This window comes from Chiloscyllium plagiosum, chromosome 33 (genome assembly GCF_004010195.1).
Source record: "Chiloscyllium plagiosum isolate BGI_BamShark_2017 chromosome 33, ASM401019v2, whole genome shotgun sequence".
NCBI classification, from domain to species: Eukaryota; Metazoa; Chordata; class Chondrichthyes; order Orectolobiformes; family Hemiscylliidae; genus Chiloscyllium; species Chiloscyllium plagiosum.
The window spans coordinates 5,598,240-5,614,973 of NC_057742.1; the positions used below are offsets into that span (position 1 = coordinate 5,598,240).

At 44.2% G+C, this 16,734-nt stretch overlaps 1 protein-coding gene across 1 annotated transcript in view; it reads right to left on the reverse strand.

Moving 5' to 3' along the window:
• LOC122539627 (SRC kinase signaling inhibitor 1-like) overlaps nucleotides 1-16,734 on the reverse strand; it is a 523,191-nt gene that overhangs the window by 331,793 nt on the left and 174,664 nt on the right. The window contains exon 3 of the mRNA XM_043674625.1: nucleotides 11,772-11,846. Within this exon, the coding sequence (XP_043530560.1) occupies nucleotides 11,772-11,846 (75 nt within the window). The remainder of the gene's footprint in view (nucleotides 1-11,771; nucleotides 11,847-16,734) is intronic.

Here is a 16,734-nt window from a genome sequence, read left to right on the forward strand (position 1 = left end):
ATTAGTTTCTTCAGTGATATTGGCTGTGGTGTAAACATTGGTCAGAACACTGGGTCAATAATGCTTTATTTCAAAACAGAACAATGGGGGTTTTTATATCTACTGAACAGAGAAAACAGGGCCTTGGTTTGACATCTCATCCAAAAGATGACTCCACCACCAACACAGCACTCTCACAATGTGTCAGCCTAGATTTTGCACTCAAGTCTCGGCAATAGGGATTCAACCACATCATTCTGAATCAGAGATCCGAGCGCTGACGGAGGAGAAATGATTAGTTTTGTACAGATTGGAGATGTGTGAGCAAAAAAAGCTATTCACCACACGGTCCTGTCAGGAGGTCACAGATCTGTTTGTTTAAGTGACCCCGGCCTCCTACACAGCAGGAAATCATCCAGCATCCTGCTCCGGACTGGCTGCGGTTTGTTCGTGAGCTACGCGATCATCTGAGCAACATTAAACAGAAATGAATCCAGCAACTCAACACTGTTCACAGCTACAGAACCAAAGTTTCCCTTAACCATGATTATAATTTGACATCAAATCACTTGAGACAAAGTTGAAATAACGGTGTGAGCTCTGAACTTGGCTTTTCCTTCTGATGTGAAATTCACTGGAAATTTTAATCATTAATTGTGTCAGTGAACTGCAGAGTCCAGAGTTCACAAAATGGACAAACTTTGGGAAAAATCATTTTGTTGACAACCTTATTCAGGGAGAGAGGCTCTGCTGGTTTAGCAGCTGTGTTAATGAGCTAATGACCCACAGAACAAGTTTAAATATCACCCACAGGACAAGTTGAGAGTTGAAAGTTAGTCTCAGAAACATCTTAATCTAAAAATAAATAAAGAAAATTTGCTTCATGAAGTAAAAGTGACAGTGCAGTTGTTGAGAAGGTGTTGGGGCACTGTCCTCTTGAATCAGTCTTTCGGATGTGTGTACACCCACAATACTGTTAGGGAGGGAGACCCAGGATTTTGACACAGATCTGTCATCAAAGTCCATCTGATTTACTAATGGCTCTTGGAAGAATAGCTACTATTCTTAACCCTATATGTGACCTCAATCCTATGGCAACATGGTCAATTTTTATCTCCTGAGTGCAAACGCCCCTGCCAGTCATTAGGGCAATTCGAGTTGGACAATAGAATGCTGGCCTTACACATCCTGATTACTTAACACTATCTTAAATCAATGATTACTAGCAAAGGAAGCTTGCCCAGCATCATAGAATCCCTTTAGTGCAGATAGAGGCCATTCAGCCCATTGAGTCCACCCTGACCCTCAGAAGAGCATCCCATCCAGATCAACCACACCTCCCCTTTGACACTGCATTTCCCATGGCTAACCCACCTAGATTGCACAACCCTGGACACTTTGGGGCAGTTTAGCATGGCCGATCTACCTAACCTGCATATCTTTGGACTGTGGGAGGAAACTAGAGCACCCGGAGGAAACCCACACAGGCACGGGAGAATGTGTAAACTCCACACAGACTGTCACCCAAGGCTGGAATTGAATCCGGGTCCCTGGTGCTGTGAGGCAGTAATACTAACCTCTGAGCCAACGTGCTGCCCTGTCATTAGACCAGGGTTCTGGATTACAAGGCCAATTACAAGTCGATGTGAGCAAATGCGAGGTCTTGCACTTTGGAAAAAAGAATACAGGCATGGACTATCTTCTAAACAATGAGAAAATTCATAAAGCCACAGTACAAGGGGATCTGGGAGCGCTAGTACAGAATTCTCTAAAGGTTAACCTGAAGGTTGAGTCCGTGGTTAAGAAAGCAAACGTAATGTTGTCATTTATCTCAAGATGGTTGGAATATAAAAGCAGTGATGTGCTTTTGTGACTTTATAAAGCTCTAGTTAGGCCCCATTCAGAATGCTGTGTCCAAGTTTGGGCCCCACACCTCAGGGAAGGACATACTGGCACTGGAGTGTGTCCAGCGGAGATTCACATAGATGATCCCTGGAACGGTAGGCCTAACATACGACGAATGGCTGAGGATCCTGGAATTGTATTCATTAGAGTTTAGAAGGTTGAGAGGAGATCTAATAGAAACTTACAAGATAATGCGTGGCTTTGAAAGGGTGGACACTGGAAATTTTTTTCTGTTAGGCGGGGAAACTAGGACCCGTGGGTACCACCTTAGGATTAGAGAGGGTCAATTTAGAATGGAAATGAGGAGACATTTCTTCAGCCAGTGAGGCATGAGCCTGCGGAATTCATTGCCACGGAATGCAGTGGAGGCCGGAATGTTAAATGTCTTCAAGGCCAAGATTGATAAATTCTTGATCTCAAGGAATTAAGGGCTAAGGGGAGAGTGCAGGTAAGTGGAATTGAAATGCCCATCAGCCATGATTAAATGGTGGAGAGGACTCGATGGGCCAAATGGCCTTACTTCCACTCCTATGTCTTATGGTCTTCTGGACAAATCTGGTCCACCGAAGGGCACTGAATACTGATTGTTTTCAGACTTATTGATAATGGGTTGAGGTGACCAGATCTCTGTCTGATTTCCATAGCACAGGAGAACTGCAGGAGTCAAGGTCAGGGATCCACTGGTTTAATGGATTTGCAGTTGGTTCCCATCCTCAAACTTCCTTGTTTCACTGTTGACAATGATCAGCGCTTGATAATTGGGGGCGGAAAGGTGAAAGGTGCCCAGGATTCTGAGAGTGTTGGGAAACTCACAAACCACTTCTGGGATTAATCTGATGTCTGGTTCCCTGCAGCTTTGCTCAGATCAAGCAGTACATCTGGACCTAACAAGTCAGAAAATAAAATCTCTGTGACTCAAAGAAAGAAGACACTAGAAGTGAATACTGTGTGGAATGAGCCCAAGGGGCAACTCTGATTTAGCTATGCCATTCCCAAACCTCTGCCAACAGCCAGGAGTGGGTTTGAGTGTGAGAGAGAATGAGGAGGAGGATGTGCCTTTGCTGAGTCAATTTTCGGTGTATAATCCCAATGCCAACCCACCACAACACAGTACAAAGACCACAGGCCCAATGCTGGAAATGGGAATTAGCATTAATTGAGTGCTTGTTTTTAACCAGTACAGATTCGATGGGTCAAAGAGTCTTTTTCTGGGCTTTGGACTTCAATGACTCCATAACAGGAGAACTTTGTGAGCTGAATATCTCTTCCCTATTCTTTCCCATTCCCTGAGTCCCCATAATCATCCTTGCGCTGTGTCACTGAGCTCGATTTTATGGAGCACCTTAACCTTTTCAAAGTTTGTGAGAAGATTTGTAGCTCGGGTGCTCGTTGCTGTGGTTCTGTTCGCCGAGCTGGAAGTTTCCGTTGCAAACGTTTCGTCCCCTGTCTAGGTGACATCCTCAGTGCTTGGGAACCTCCTGTGAAGCGCTTCTGTGGTGTTTCCTCCGGCATTTATAGTGGCCTGTCCCTGCCGCTTTTGGTTGTCAGTTTCAGCTGTCCGCTGTAGTGGCCGGTATATTGGGTCCAGGTCGATGTGTTTGTTGATGGAGTTTGTGGATGAGTCCACAGGAGCTTCAGAGGAGGCTCCCAAGCACTGAGGATGTCACCTAGACAGGGGACGAAACGTTTGCAACAAAAACTTCCAGCTCGGCAAACAGAACCACAGCACCTCAACCTTTAATCGATGAGTCTGAAAATGACCAATGTTGTGAGCTATTTTGTACACTGCTTGGTAGGCGGCCCAGAAAGCAGTGAATTTGCCACATCCTCACAGGAAGTGACATGTTGAATGACTGATTAATCGTTGTCTGAGGAGGATACTATTCTCCAGTTTCCCAATCGGCTTCAGGGGGATTGTTAATGTCACCTGACCAAACAGAAGGCGTCCTCACCATAACCTCCCTCCGCCTTTGCAGCTCTCTCTCATTCTTGCACAGTCAAGACCTGGTCTGGACTGTATTACGGATTGAAGGGTTGAATCCACAAACCTCCAACCCAGAGGGAAACACGTTGCTGGCTGAGACAGCCTGACCGACAGGTCAGACAACGCAAGGCAGCCGCGGGAACATCACCACAGCCCTATCTTGGATTTCTGCTACCAATATTTCAGGCTCAGTTAATCAGGAGGGTTATCACACAAAGTATAGTGGAAATCTGAGACTGTCTTTCCCCAAAATTAAATATTTTGAAACTGAGGTTGATGGATGTTTGCTTGGCATAGATATTCTAGGTTATGGAAACAAGCCAAGTGTATGTGGTTAAAATTTTAATTGAAGTGTAGAACAAGCTTGAGGGACTAAATAGTCTGCTTCTATTTCGATAACATGCAGATATGGGACTAACTTCACAGAGGGCCGCTAAGGAGTCGATGGGCAGATTGGTCTCTTTATATGCTACCATGACTCACTGTTGGGAATTCTGCCTTTAGCTCACTGGTGACATTTCTGACTCTGAATCAGAAGGGTTGGCTTGAAGACCAGTCTCAGCAACCTGCTGGAGGGGAGATGGACGCACTGACTCTGCATCCTCCTCTGATATCCAGTAAGGACCATGTCTGATGGGTGTGTGACCCTGTACTCATTATCAGGATTAGGTGGCCACAGGATAAATAGAATAAATCTTTTCCCTGGGGTGGGGGAGTCCAGAACTAGAGGGCATAGGTTTAAGGTGAGAAGGGAAAGATATAAAAGGGAACTCAGGGGCAACATTTTCACACAGGTGGGTGTATGGATTGAGCTGCCAGAGGAAGTGGTAGAGGCTGGTACAATTGCAACATTTAAAAGGCATGTGGATGAGTATATGAATAGGAAGGGTTCGAAGGGATACGGGCCAAGTGCTGGCAAATGGGATTAGATTAGGTTGGGATATCTGGTCGACATGGACGAGTTGGACCGAAGGGTCTGTTTCCGTGCTGTACATCTCTATGACTCTAGCTGATGATCAAAACAAGGAGGAAGTGCAGTGGGAGATCACCCCAATTACTCTTCCCAATAAGCAACACATGAGTTTCATGCATGAAACTTGTATGTGTGAGGTACCTTGTCTACATAACATTCACCTGTAGGGTGCATGCTAAAGATATATGCCAGGTTTTTAACTCTGAGACAAATAGCAAGTGTAAGGAAAATCTAGTCTCCCTGGCTTGAATATTGTGGCTGAAGGGTGTGATTACTGCATCAACTAGCAATGCCAACCGCCCTAAGGATGGAAGAAATGGCATGTTGGTGTGGTATAAAGTGGCTGGCTTTACGGATTGAGGGATTGAATCCACAAACCTCGAACCCAGAGGGAAACACACTGCTGGATGAGACAGCCTGACCCACAGGTCAGACAACGCAAGGCAGCTGCGGGAACATCACCACAGCCCTACCTTGGATTTCTGCTACCAATATTTCAGGCTCGGTTAATCAGGAGAGTTATCGCACAAAGGAGCAACGATACAGTCTAACAGGAGTGAAATTGAACTCGAGCTGCCCGTAAATTGGAGGTGGACTATTTCACTGCACTAATAGAACTCACAAATAAGGAGGCCTTTTAGCCCATCATCTACATTTTGACTGATTCCAGTCTATCCCAGCTCTTGGTCTGTAGCTCTGTGGATTAAGTATGTTTTCTTTTTCTAAACATTATGAGAATTTCTCCCTCTAATACCTTTCAGGCAGTCAGTTCCGAATCAGCACTACCTTCAGGGTAGAAATATTTCTCCTCAACTCCCAACTAATCTCTGAACCATTGACTTTAAATCTATGACCCCCTCCCCCCAACCCCCGCCTTTTGTTACTAGAAAGTCTGTCTTGGAAAATAAGTCACTGTTTCCATGTGAATTATTTAGATGTGGAATCTGAAAGGGTGTCCAAACAAACAGACTGGCCAATGAATCCAAACTAATCATCATAGGAAAGTTAAACTTTCCAGAGCTCCCAATGTATTCCCTTCTTACATTCTATGGAGAATCATGCAGTCTTGTTATTCTGCATCAATGTCACAAACTATTTAATAAGTATAATTTCAGCTCTTCTAAGTGCCATTAACAGTGATTGTATCTGATTGACACTGCGATATGGATTATAAAAGATTACAGATGGTGCAGTAAGCCAAGCCTATAATTTAAGTCAAGGTGTTCAGTTGATCCCTGTAAAATACTTCATTCTCTTTCATGGCTTAAGGTCAGTCTTCCATTTTTATTACTTGGTGTCAGTTGTCCTGCTCTCTGATACGATAGCGTCTATGCTGCTTTTGCTCTCTATTTATAGATGGATTTTACTACTCATCATGCAAATGCAGAACATCAGACCTGGGAAAGAACAAATTCAAGGCTATTGCGAATGAACCTCATGATAAATGTGGAACAGTTTCGGCATAGAGCACATATCCTGCCAAACTCTTACTGCATTAAAATGAGCAACGAAAATGGGAGAGAAATGGGGTTCAATCAAAAGTAGGTGGCAACGAATTTGTGTTTCTTCTCTGCAAGAGGGAATGTTAAAAATTGAGAAGCAATCATGAGTGTTCCTAATTGAAGGAAGGGTTTAAGAGTCATTGACTAATACAGCATGGAGAGGCTATTTGGCCCATTGTGCCTGTGCTCGCTCTTTGAAACAGCTATCTGTCTATTTCCACTCCTCTGCTCCTTCCCCATCGCCCTGTAAATGTTCGCCTTCATTATTTATTCAATTTGAAAGTTCTGTTTAGAATCAACAAAATATACTAGGAGGCCATTCAGCCTGCTGAGTCAATACTAGTTCTTTGAAGGAGTAGTTGTGCTTAATCCCTCATCATGTTTTTGGTCTTGTGCTCTGTACATTCCTCATTTCTAAATCAATCAAATTGAAGCTGCTGTCTGACCATGTAGAAATGGTTTGTTAAAATTTGAAGCATGAATATTTATGCTAACGTAAACACTCTGTATGCTGCGGAAATGGCCAGACTTTTCATACCTCGCACAATGCAGCTGTAATCAGTAGTTAGACCTAAAGGCATTCAAAGGCCCATTAATACTCCAGTCAGGTAGGGACTCAGAGACAGAATATTAATTATTTCCCAGTCTTAACAACAGAGCTCCTCTCCAGAGATAATGGTTCTTCCTGTGGTTGGGTGAACAGGTAGAGAGGTGATATTCACACTTAAACTAATCTGTGCTAGCTGTAGGTTGGACAAAAGTGACTGATGCTATGCCAGTAGTGACCTTAATATTTATTCAGAATTTAACTCGAAGACGTCTGTATAAATCAGATTACAACTGTGTCAATAATCCAAACAGGAAGGTTTTGGTTTTGCAGCACTGCTATATTTCACTGTATCTCTTGGGAGATTTAAACATCATAAGAAATGGATTTTTAAAAGAAAATTGCAGCCAATTCATTGCATATTGCCTAATGCATGTACCACCAGAATCCAACAGCATTTTAAAATCTAAGATGTTTTGGATAAAAGAATATTGTTTGAGAAATATGGCAACTTGGTAAATGTTGATTAATGCAGTTTAAAAACTGATTATCAGAATGAATATGCATTTTAGTCTAATATATAACTTATATATGAGTTAATTTACTGAAAATGAACTTTAAAAAATGCCCCAAATTATCTGCTAGTCAGATTGGAGTTCAGCACTGGGTATCTTAAATAATTAGAAACTAATGTTTTCCAAAACCATTCAAACTCAACCTGTTAATGTCTTTAAGTCTTAAAGTTCTGGCTTAATTTCTGGAGATTGCTTAAAGTTCAGCAAACAAGCACAGTTTAACAGAAGATGGAAATTAATACATCTTGTGGCGGGGCCAGGTTCTCGCACAATCTGTTTTTTTTCTTTATTCATTCATTGGATGTGGGAGTCACCGGCCTAGGCCCAGCAATTACTGCTCATCCCTAATTGCCCAGAGGGCAGTTAAGAGGGCATTGCTGTGGGTCAGGAGTCACATGTAGGCCAGACCAGGTAAGGATGGCAGTTTCCTTCCCTAAAGGATATTATTGAACCAGATGGGTATTTCCAACAGTTGGCAATAATTGATGGTTATCATTAGACTCTTCTAACCAGATATTTATTCAAATCAAATTCCACCATCTGCCATGGTGGGATTGGAACACAGATCCCCAGAGCATGATCTGGGTCTGGTTAACAGTCCAGTGATAATACCATGTGACCATTGCTTCCCCTTTTAAAATTAGTGCAAAAGATTGTGGAAACCCAATTTGTGCAAAACTCAATTTATCCTCTGATCTATGATCTTCTGCGCTGGTTACATCAGGAGAATTATACTCAAAATGGATAAATGCAACAGAGCACAAATCTGAGGCCTATCAACATTCTGTGGTATTCTCTGTCTTGCACATACCTCTGAGTCTATGAGTTTGAGTGGCCCTCAGGTGAATGGAGCACAAAATCCAGGCTGACACTCTCATTGCAATGCTAAGGGAATACTCCAGCATTGGAGGGTGCAGTCTTTTGGATGGGGAGTTAAACTGAACTTGCCACCTGTCATCTCAGTGTCAGCATTTTGAAACACAGCAGGGAAAGTCTCCCTGGCAATCAGGTGAAAAGTGACCCTACACACACACACACACACCATCACATTTGATCTGATCGTGAATTATTTGCTATTTGTGGGAGCTTGCTGTGTGCAAGTGTGCTGCCCAATTTCCTGCATTGGCTATTATTCAAGAAGATTGGCTGAAATTCTCATTGGGGGAAAGTGAGGACTGCAGATGTTGGAGAACCAGAGTTGAAAAGGGTGACGCTGGAAAAGCACAGCAGGTCAGGCAGCATCCGAGAAGCAGGAGAGTCAATGTTTCGGGCATAAGCATTCCTAATGTGCATTTCCAGCGCTAGCCTTTTTGACTCTGAAAATCTCATTGGGTGATTTGAGTTCCCAAAAGTGGAAATATAATATGAGGACAAAGAGGATAATAAGCTAATGGGGTTAAAGTTAAAAGATTAGGTGTTTGAGTGGGAGAAAGCCAAGGGGAGTGCAAACAACAGCAGAGGGTAGTCAGGCTGAATGGCTTCTTTCTGTGCTGAGTTGTCTTTAATTGCTTTGCACGATATAACCAGGCCTCTAGCTTTCTGTAAGTTACTTATTGCAAAGGAAGGTATTATTTAATGGGCTCTTCTGGTGAAGAAAACTTATCCACTAGGAGAATTTAAAACCTTTTCTTATTTTCTCAAATTAACCCTCAGCCTGCCAGCAGCATCAAAGAAAATTCCCATTTAAGAAAAAAAGTTTCAGTAACTTTGTTCCTTATTCCCTTATTCACTCATTCAGAGTCAAGTAATGCCTCAATTTTAGAATTCTCAACCTCAAATCTCTCTTTATCTTCACTCCTCCATATTTTTGTAACTTTCACCAATCCTGTTTAACTCCCAGTGATGCCTGTGATTCCCCCCAGATCTTGCCCTCTGGACCAGCATCAATTTCTAACCGTGGATGTGCTTTCAGCAGTTCAGGCTGAGCTCTGACATTCCCTCTCTTAACCATTCCACATCCTCGTCTCCCTTTCCTTATGTCAGACGCTCCTTACAAGCTGAAACCAACACAGACACTGCAGGAGAAACTCAGCAGGTCTGGCAAAATCTGTGGAGAGAAAAACAGTTATGTTTTCAACTCTGGTGTGATCTTCATAACATTTAAGAAGTATTTAAATGTACATTTGTGATAGCGAGTTTTGAGAAGATTTGTAGCTCAGGTTGAGGTTCTGGATGTAGTTTTGCTCGCTGAGCTGGAAGGTTCATTTTCAAACGTTTCGTCACCCTACTAGGTAACATCTGGAGATGAACCTTCCAGCTCAGCGAGCAAACCTACATCCAGTACACTTGTGATGCCAAGACACACAAGGCTAAAGGCCAAGTGTTGGAAAATGGAATTAAAAGTGTTAACCTTTTTCTGTACTGTTGACTTCTAAGATTCTCTTCTTCAGATCTGAAAAGTTTTGGAAAATAAAAATATTTCTGACAGAGGCAGAGACAGACTAAGTGGGCAGGCAATATCGAGTCTCAGTGCATAGAATCATAGAATCCCTACAGTGTAGAAACAGGTCATTTGGCCCAACAAGTCCACACTGACCCTCTGAAGAGCAACCCATCCTGACCCAGTCTCCTACCCTACCACTCCACATTTACCCTTGACTAATGCACCTGACCTACACGTCCCTGAACACTATGGGCAATTTAGCATGGCCAATTTACCTAACCTGCACATCTTTGGATTAAAAGACAAAAGAATTGTTCCTGGTGGTGAATGAACTTCAGTTGGAATCTGTGTGGTGTAAAGTGGAGCCTGAGAGACAGTTGCTAACAAAGGAGATGTGGCTGCAAAATTGATTTTTAGCAAATACTTTATCTTGCGCCAGGAGCTTCTTAAAATCAAACTTTCTTATGTTTCCCTATCTGGCTCGGTATTGCATTTTGCCTGATTACATTTCTGAAGCACTTTGAGACATTTTGCTCTGATAAAGGTGTCATTGTTGTGACCACAAGCCCACGGGGTACTTTGTCACGTGAGCGCATAGCTCAGGTAGCAGTATAGGCAGGATATTGGACTACAGGAGGTATCACGGCCAGACAATGGGCTGCTCTCAGTCATGTGATCAACAGATGGAAAGGCCTTCATATTGAGACCAACACCTTTAAATTGTGAACAATTCTTCCCTTTCTTTTAGTTTGTTATCATTTCCTCCCTCCCTCCCCCTCCCCCCACTACCCCATCCCACTTATTATCCTTTCAAGTCTGGGAGGAGATACACCATTATTCTGCCATTCTCACATTCTGATCACTTAATCTGAACTATCATCATCTTTTCTTCACCAGCCCCCTACACCCACTACACTGCCCAACGCCACCCCCCACCCTCACCATTCCCACCACACACACACACACACCCACATACATACACACAAGCATAAATGCTGTACTCTCCCCACTTCAACTCTGATGAAGAGTCATCTAGACTCGAACCGCTAGCTTGCTCTCTCTTCATGGAGGCTGCCTGACCCACCGTGATCTCTAGCATTTGTTGTTTTCAGCTGGAAAGGGTTTCCTGGCTGTCTAATAAGCATTGGGCGAAAGTGAGGACTGCAGATGCTAGAGATTAGAGTCGAGAATGTGATGCTGGAAAAGCACAGCAGGTCAGGCAGCATCCGAGAAGCAGGAGAATCGACGTTTTGCCAAAAGCCTTTCTTATCCAGCTAATCCTGGGAACTATGCTTCTTCAGAAGAAGAAAACAAAAATCACATTATTCATGGACAATCTAGACACATGTCTTATCCACAGCCAATAGGAAAGATAGAGGTTTATAAATGCTCGGGCCACAATTCACCACGTGGTGTTTGCTTATACGTTATGGTGTATGTTTGAAGCTTTTAATTCTCATTATTGTAACATTCATCCTCTGCATCTTACTGCTTTCCCCTCACCTATCGGTGTCCCAGGACTCCCACCACTCCCTCCCTCCTCTCCCTTTCCCTGAGCCAACGTTTGTGGCTCTCCAGTCAGCAGTTTATTCCCAGATTCTGCTCCATTCCTGATGTGTCATCCCTCACCATACCACAATGTTCCACCATCCTGTTACCGGGTGGAGCCAAGGAGCGAAGGAGGCGGATTTTTGATTTGCGGAAGTTGTCATTGAACAACTGTTACCATGGTGACACGGCGGAAGCAGCACATCGGATTGGAACCTGCTTGATAAAAAGAAATTCTCCATTTCTTTCAGATCTCGCTTGCCAAATGCACAAAGTAACCCCTTCAAAATAAAGAGAGAAAGAGAGACAGAGAGAGACAGAGAGAGAGAGAGAGAGGATGCAGTGGATTGAGATCCCCTCCAGATTGAGAAATACCTTGTGTAACAGGTGGGTGGTTATAGGTGGTTTTGTACTTGTATGATCCAAGTTTCAGAGGAGTCATGGAGAAATCTATGGAAGACAGAAAAAGGTATGAAATTTATTACACCCAAAACATGAACTCAAAGCAGAAGAAAATATGGAAGATGGCGTCCAAAAATGACAGAATTAGTGGTGACGTTGAGGGGAGGTGGGGAAGCCTCTGCCCAAATTTGCCACCCACCTCCCCTTCTGTTTGGTAGAATAACTGGGTGAGTCAAAGTGGAGAAAGCTCCGGAAGGTCATGACCCATTGGCACTTGATGCACCGACTTTGCCTGGCCTGGTTCTTCACTCTGCCTTCCCCTTCCTCGATGCCCCGTGACAAGTTATAAAGACAACAAGTTGGTATGACTCACTGCCATCTCAAATTACCACTCGGTTACCATTGGCAAATACAGGCAAACCATATGGATTTATCACTGAAGGAATTCTCACAGCACAGCCTCAGTCATGAGGCTTTCTCACATCAAACCTCCTTAATGTTTGAACACACGCTCCCTTTGCCGCTATCTCTGCATCGAAACTGAAGCTTCAGACTATGGCTAAGATCAGATGCAAAATTTGGAGACTGTCATCAAATGCAAAGCTTAGAATGGATTTCACGGCTACTTTAGTCTCAGAAACAAAACATAGAGCAGATTGCAAAACTAAGTTCATGTCAGATACAGCATTTGGAATGGGTCAATGTACTGGGACTGGAATTTTCTCATCCTGAATCAGGATATATTGGAGGTGGGACATCCTGCCATTCCCAACTCTGCTTATTTTCTTGCGGTTGGCGGACTGTGAGGGATGGGGGTTGGGGGTTGGGAATGTGAATTTGAGGTGTGCAGAGGTCTCAAAGGATGGTAGCAGGAGGAGGTTACAGAGCGAGGGAGAGATAGAGAGAAAGAGAGAGAGAGAGAGCATATGGACGAAGCCTATTGATCAATTTGAAAATGAGGATGGAGCTATCAAAATATGAGGCATTGCTGGATTGAGGGCCAATGTAATGAGTGCGCAGACAGTTAATGGATGAATGGACTCAGTGCAATGTGCAGATGGACACAGTAGAACTCAGAATGAAGGAGACCCTCAGGATCTCTCCTCTGTAGGTAAACAAGAGGGTAAGGGGTTGGGTTTGGCTAATTGGCAGGTATGTTGATCAACCTCAGATATGACTGAAGTAGAATCCTGACCCTGGGAAATGAGAATTACATGTGCAGCTTTTCAATAAAGAGCAAACACTGAGGGGTCGGGGTGATATCATTGGAACGTGGTAACAATGAGCACCCCCCTCATTTCTACCCCTCTCCTGACTCCAGCAGGACCAGTTGGCTACATTGCAGCAGATCTAGTGTTCCAACATTTTGTCAGCAAGCTACTCAACTTCAAGGGCATCACAGTGGAACTCCAATCAGGCTGACACACAGAGGAAGGATCACCACACGGTAAACAGAAACTAAACCACCAATTCAGTTCCCTCATCTCTAAAACTGTATTGATCAAATCACAGAATCATTTCAAACGGAAGATGACCTTGCACTTGAGGAGATCACAAAGATCAGAGCAGCCAGTCAAGTGCGCAAGAGCAAGATCCAACAGCAGCAACAAAACCACGCATCAGGTAATTTGAATTTGTTTTAGCGGTTGGGAGTTAAACTTTGGTCAGGAAACTGGGGAAGGGTCCCCTGCTCTTCACTTTGCGTCATCGACCCTTTCAAATCCCCTTGAGAGGTTGAATGGAGCTTTGGTTCAACTGCCTTCCCAACGCTGGCATCTGTGGCAGTGCAGCACTATCTCCCCACGGAGCCGAGCTTTGAACCTGGAGTCAGCAGCTTGGAAAGTGGTGTGGGATCATTCCCAACACAAAGTAGCACATTGACCAGGGAACATTCCGGGATGCATTGCTACTGCCAACAGAACTGCAAACACTGTCAGGAGCCTTGTCTCCCCATCCCTCCAATGATTGGCATTTCTTAAGGAGCAATACACAGAAAGGGGTGATACACTGGGGGGGGGGGGGGGGGGGAGGTCGAGAAGAGTGGAGGGAACAGGAGGTAGGAGGTGAGGGTGGAGGAGTGGGGTTGCTGGTTGATAGCGTTAACTGAGCAAACAATCATCAGGAACCTGGTAAATCTGTTTGCTAGGCCAAAATCCAAACTGACATTGGAGCAATTGAGGATACACAAACTCCAGTGAAGGGTGAAGTTGTTGAATATTCAGCAGGGGAAGGATCACTGCAGCAACTATTTGAGAAAACTGAGTTCTGAAAGACACGGGGGACATTAGAGAACAGGGTTCAATCCCAGGAGACTGACAAATTACTGAGCGTGTTACTGAGCTAAAGAGCCACAGACATGGGTGCTCAGTAAGGGAGGAATGAACATTTAAGGTGAAGTCCATAGAACCAAGGAACAGTATCCAGAGTCATCCTTGTCAATTAGAAATTCATTAAAGCTGCAAGTCAGGCAGCGTTGTATTAATTGGCAACAATATGTTTTATTAATATTGCCTCCTTCTATTTCAGGATTAGAAAGTAACTTTAAAAGGTGTGGAGTTCCACTTGTCAGTCACACTGCCAATCAATCACCGCTGTCTCTGTGCTTTTGTGCAAATGTCCAATACAAAATCCCTGGGCTCAGAGACTTGTGGAGGTTGATGTCTGGGACTAAGAGGAAGCAGGAAGCAAGTCTCAGGCAGTTGGTGAGGCCTGGAGCTGGGACTCACTCACATGAGGTCAGGCCAGGGGGCAGTGAGACTGGGATGGGCTCAGTGTGATGGGTTGAGCCAAGTGTTTATTGTGATTCAGTTGCTTGGTCTGGCCTACACGTGACCCACAGCAATGTGGTTGACTTCTAACTGCCCTAGGGCACTAAATGCTGGCATGGCCTATGAAGCCCATATCCCACGAACGAATAAACAAAAGTCACACAGAGCTATTGGATATGACACTGATGTTGTTATCTAAACATAACATAAATGATTGGTATAGATTCTGTTTATTGAAGACCTTGCTATACTTACAGCTAAAGCATTCAGTAGAGCAATTGCCAGGCACAGCCTGTGCCTAGAAAGCTGCACAGCAGACAGCGTGGGGCTCATGTGCTAATATCCTGGTACTTGGCTCATTTATATTTTGACTCTCAAGGGGACTTCACTCCAAAAGTGATAATGCAACAGAATTGCATTCAAAAGAACTCCAGTCCTATTTCCATGACCCATTTAGTCATCAGTCGTGAGACCAAACAGGTCTTAGGGACTGGAGGAGGTCAGTGGTTTTCACTAATTGAAGTGAAAACCCTGAATCATAGAATCCAGTACAAAGCTTTTAATTTGACAGTGACATGTAGGTCACCTTGAGAAGCCTGTTTACAGTACAGTGACTGGCAGCAGTCACTTTGATGGTGAGAGATGGGAAGGATTACACAACCAAAACAGCTCTGTTTCCAGCACTGAACTAGATCAGAGAGAGTTGAACATTAGACAAGTGTATGTCTAACAGCAAGCAGCACACAGCCTCACTTCAGGGTCCCGAATGTTTTAATAGGAAGCTGGGAGGTCTATAGTGCCCTAACCACTTGTATTCCATCTCCTGAGGCTATCCTCTTAATGCAACCCTGACCTTCATCATTTTACTTTCTCCTTTTGCTTTTTGGTTGCCTTTATGCCTTAGGTTTCCTGAGAGGAAAGGGCCAATTAGCTGAGTCCAGTGAGGCAGTCTCTCTCTCTCTCTCTCTCTATCTCTCTCCTGTGCTTCTTCTGAAACCTCTGCCTTTTTACCCGAGCTGCAAATGCATGACAAGTTTAGAAATAACTCCAGACGGCATGGCCTCCTTCCGCTGCCTTGGTCTCCTTTTATTTTGCTTGATTTCTTTATACACCGACTCATGGAGACAGGGGGGGTTGGTGCGGTGCTGACACTGCTAATCCAGAAAATGTGAGTTTGAGTCCCGCAAATGACAATTCAATTAAAAAATCCAAGAGTTTCAATAACGTCTTCAAAGGAAGAAAACCTACTATCCTTGCCTTGCCTGGTCGTCATGTACCTCTGTGACCTGTATTCATGTGGTTGATTCTTAAATAAAGAGGATAATGCTGGTAATATTCAATAGGTCACGCTTGTTACAGCATCTACCTTTGTGGTTGACCATTAGCAATACAGTTTCATTTAAACAGTTAGTTGAGGAAGAACCAACTTCACTAAAACCTGCTCTGGGCAACAATTTTGCTATATTTGTTCATGGAATGTGGGCTTCACAGGCACTTATTGACCATCCTTAGTTGCCCTTGAGAAGGTAGTAGTGAGCTGCCCTCTTAAGGACCTTGAGGTGCTTTTAGGAGGGAGTTCCAGGACAGACCCAGCAGCAAGAAGGGAATGACCAATATGTCTCCGAGGCAGGATGCTGAGTGGCTTCGAGAGGAACTTGCAGGGCATGATGTTCCCAGACATCTTATCCCTCTCGATGGTAGTGGATTCATGTTTGTATGGTGTTACTGAACAGCACATGCAATGAACACGGTCTGTACCTTTGACACCCACAGCTCGAGAGCGGATATTAATTTGTTTTAATGGCTAGAGTTCCAAGAACACACAAAGATGGAGAAATGAAAGCAGCAAAGAAATAACTCCAGGCTTTAAATCCCACACAGATCATGGCTCCTTGTCATTGCGACAGGTGGGTCAGCTGGTTATAGGCCTGATCTTCACTCTGTGCCAAGGTATCAGTGATGGCAGTAACCAGAGTCTAGCTGACAGCCTCTTGTTGGAGATGGTGGGGCTGTGGGTGTGGTGGGGGTGATGTGGGTGTGGTGACTGTGGTGAGGATGATGTGTGTGTGGTGGGGTATGGGTGTGGCGGTGTGGTGGGGATGGTGGGGGCATGGGTGTGGCAGGGTGGTGAGGTTGATGGGGTGTTGGTATGCTGGGGGTGATGTGGG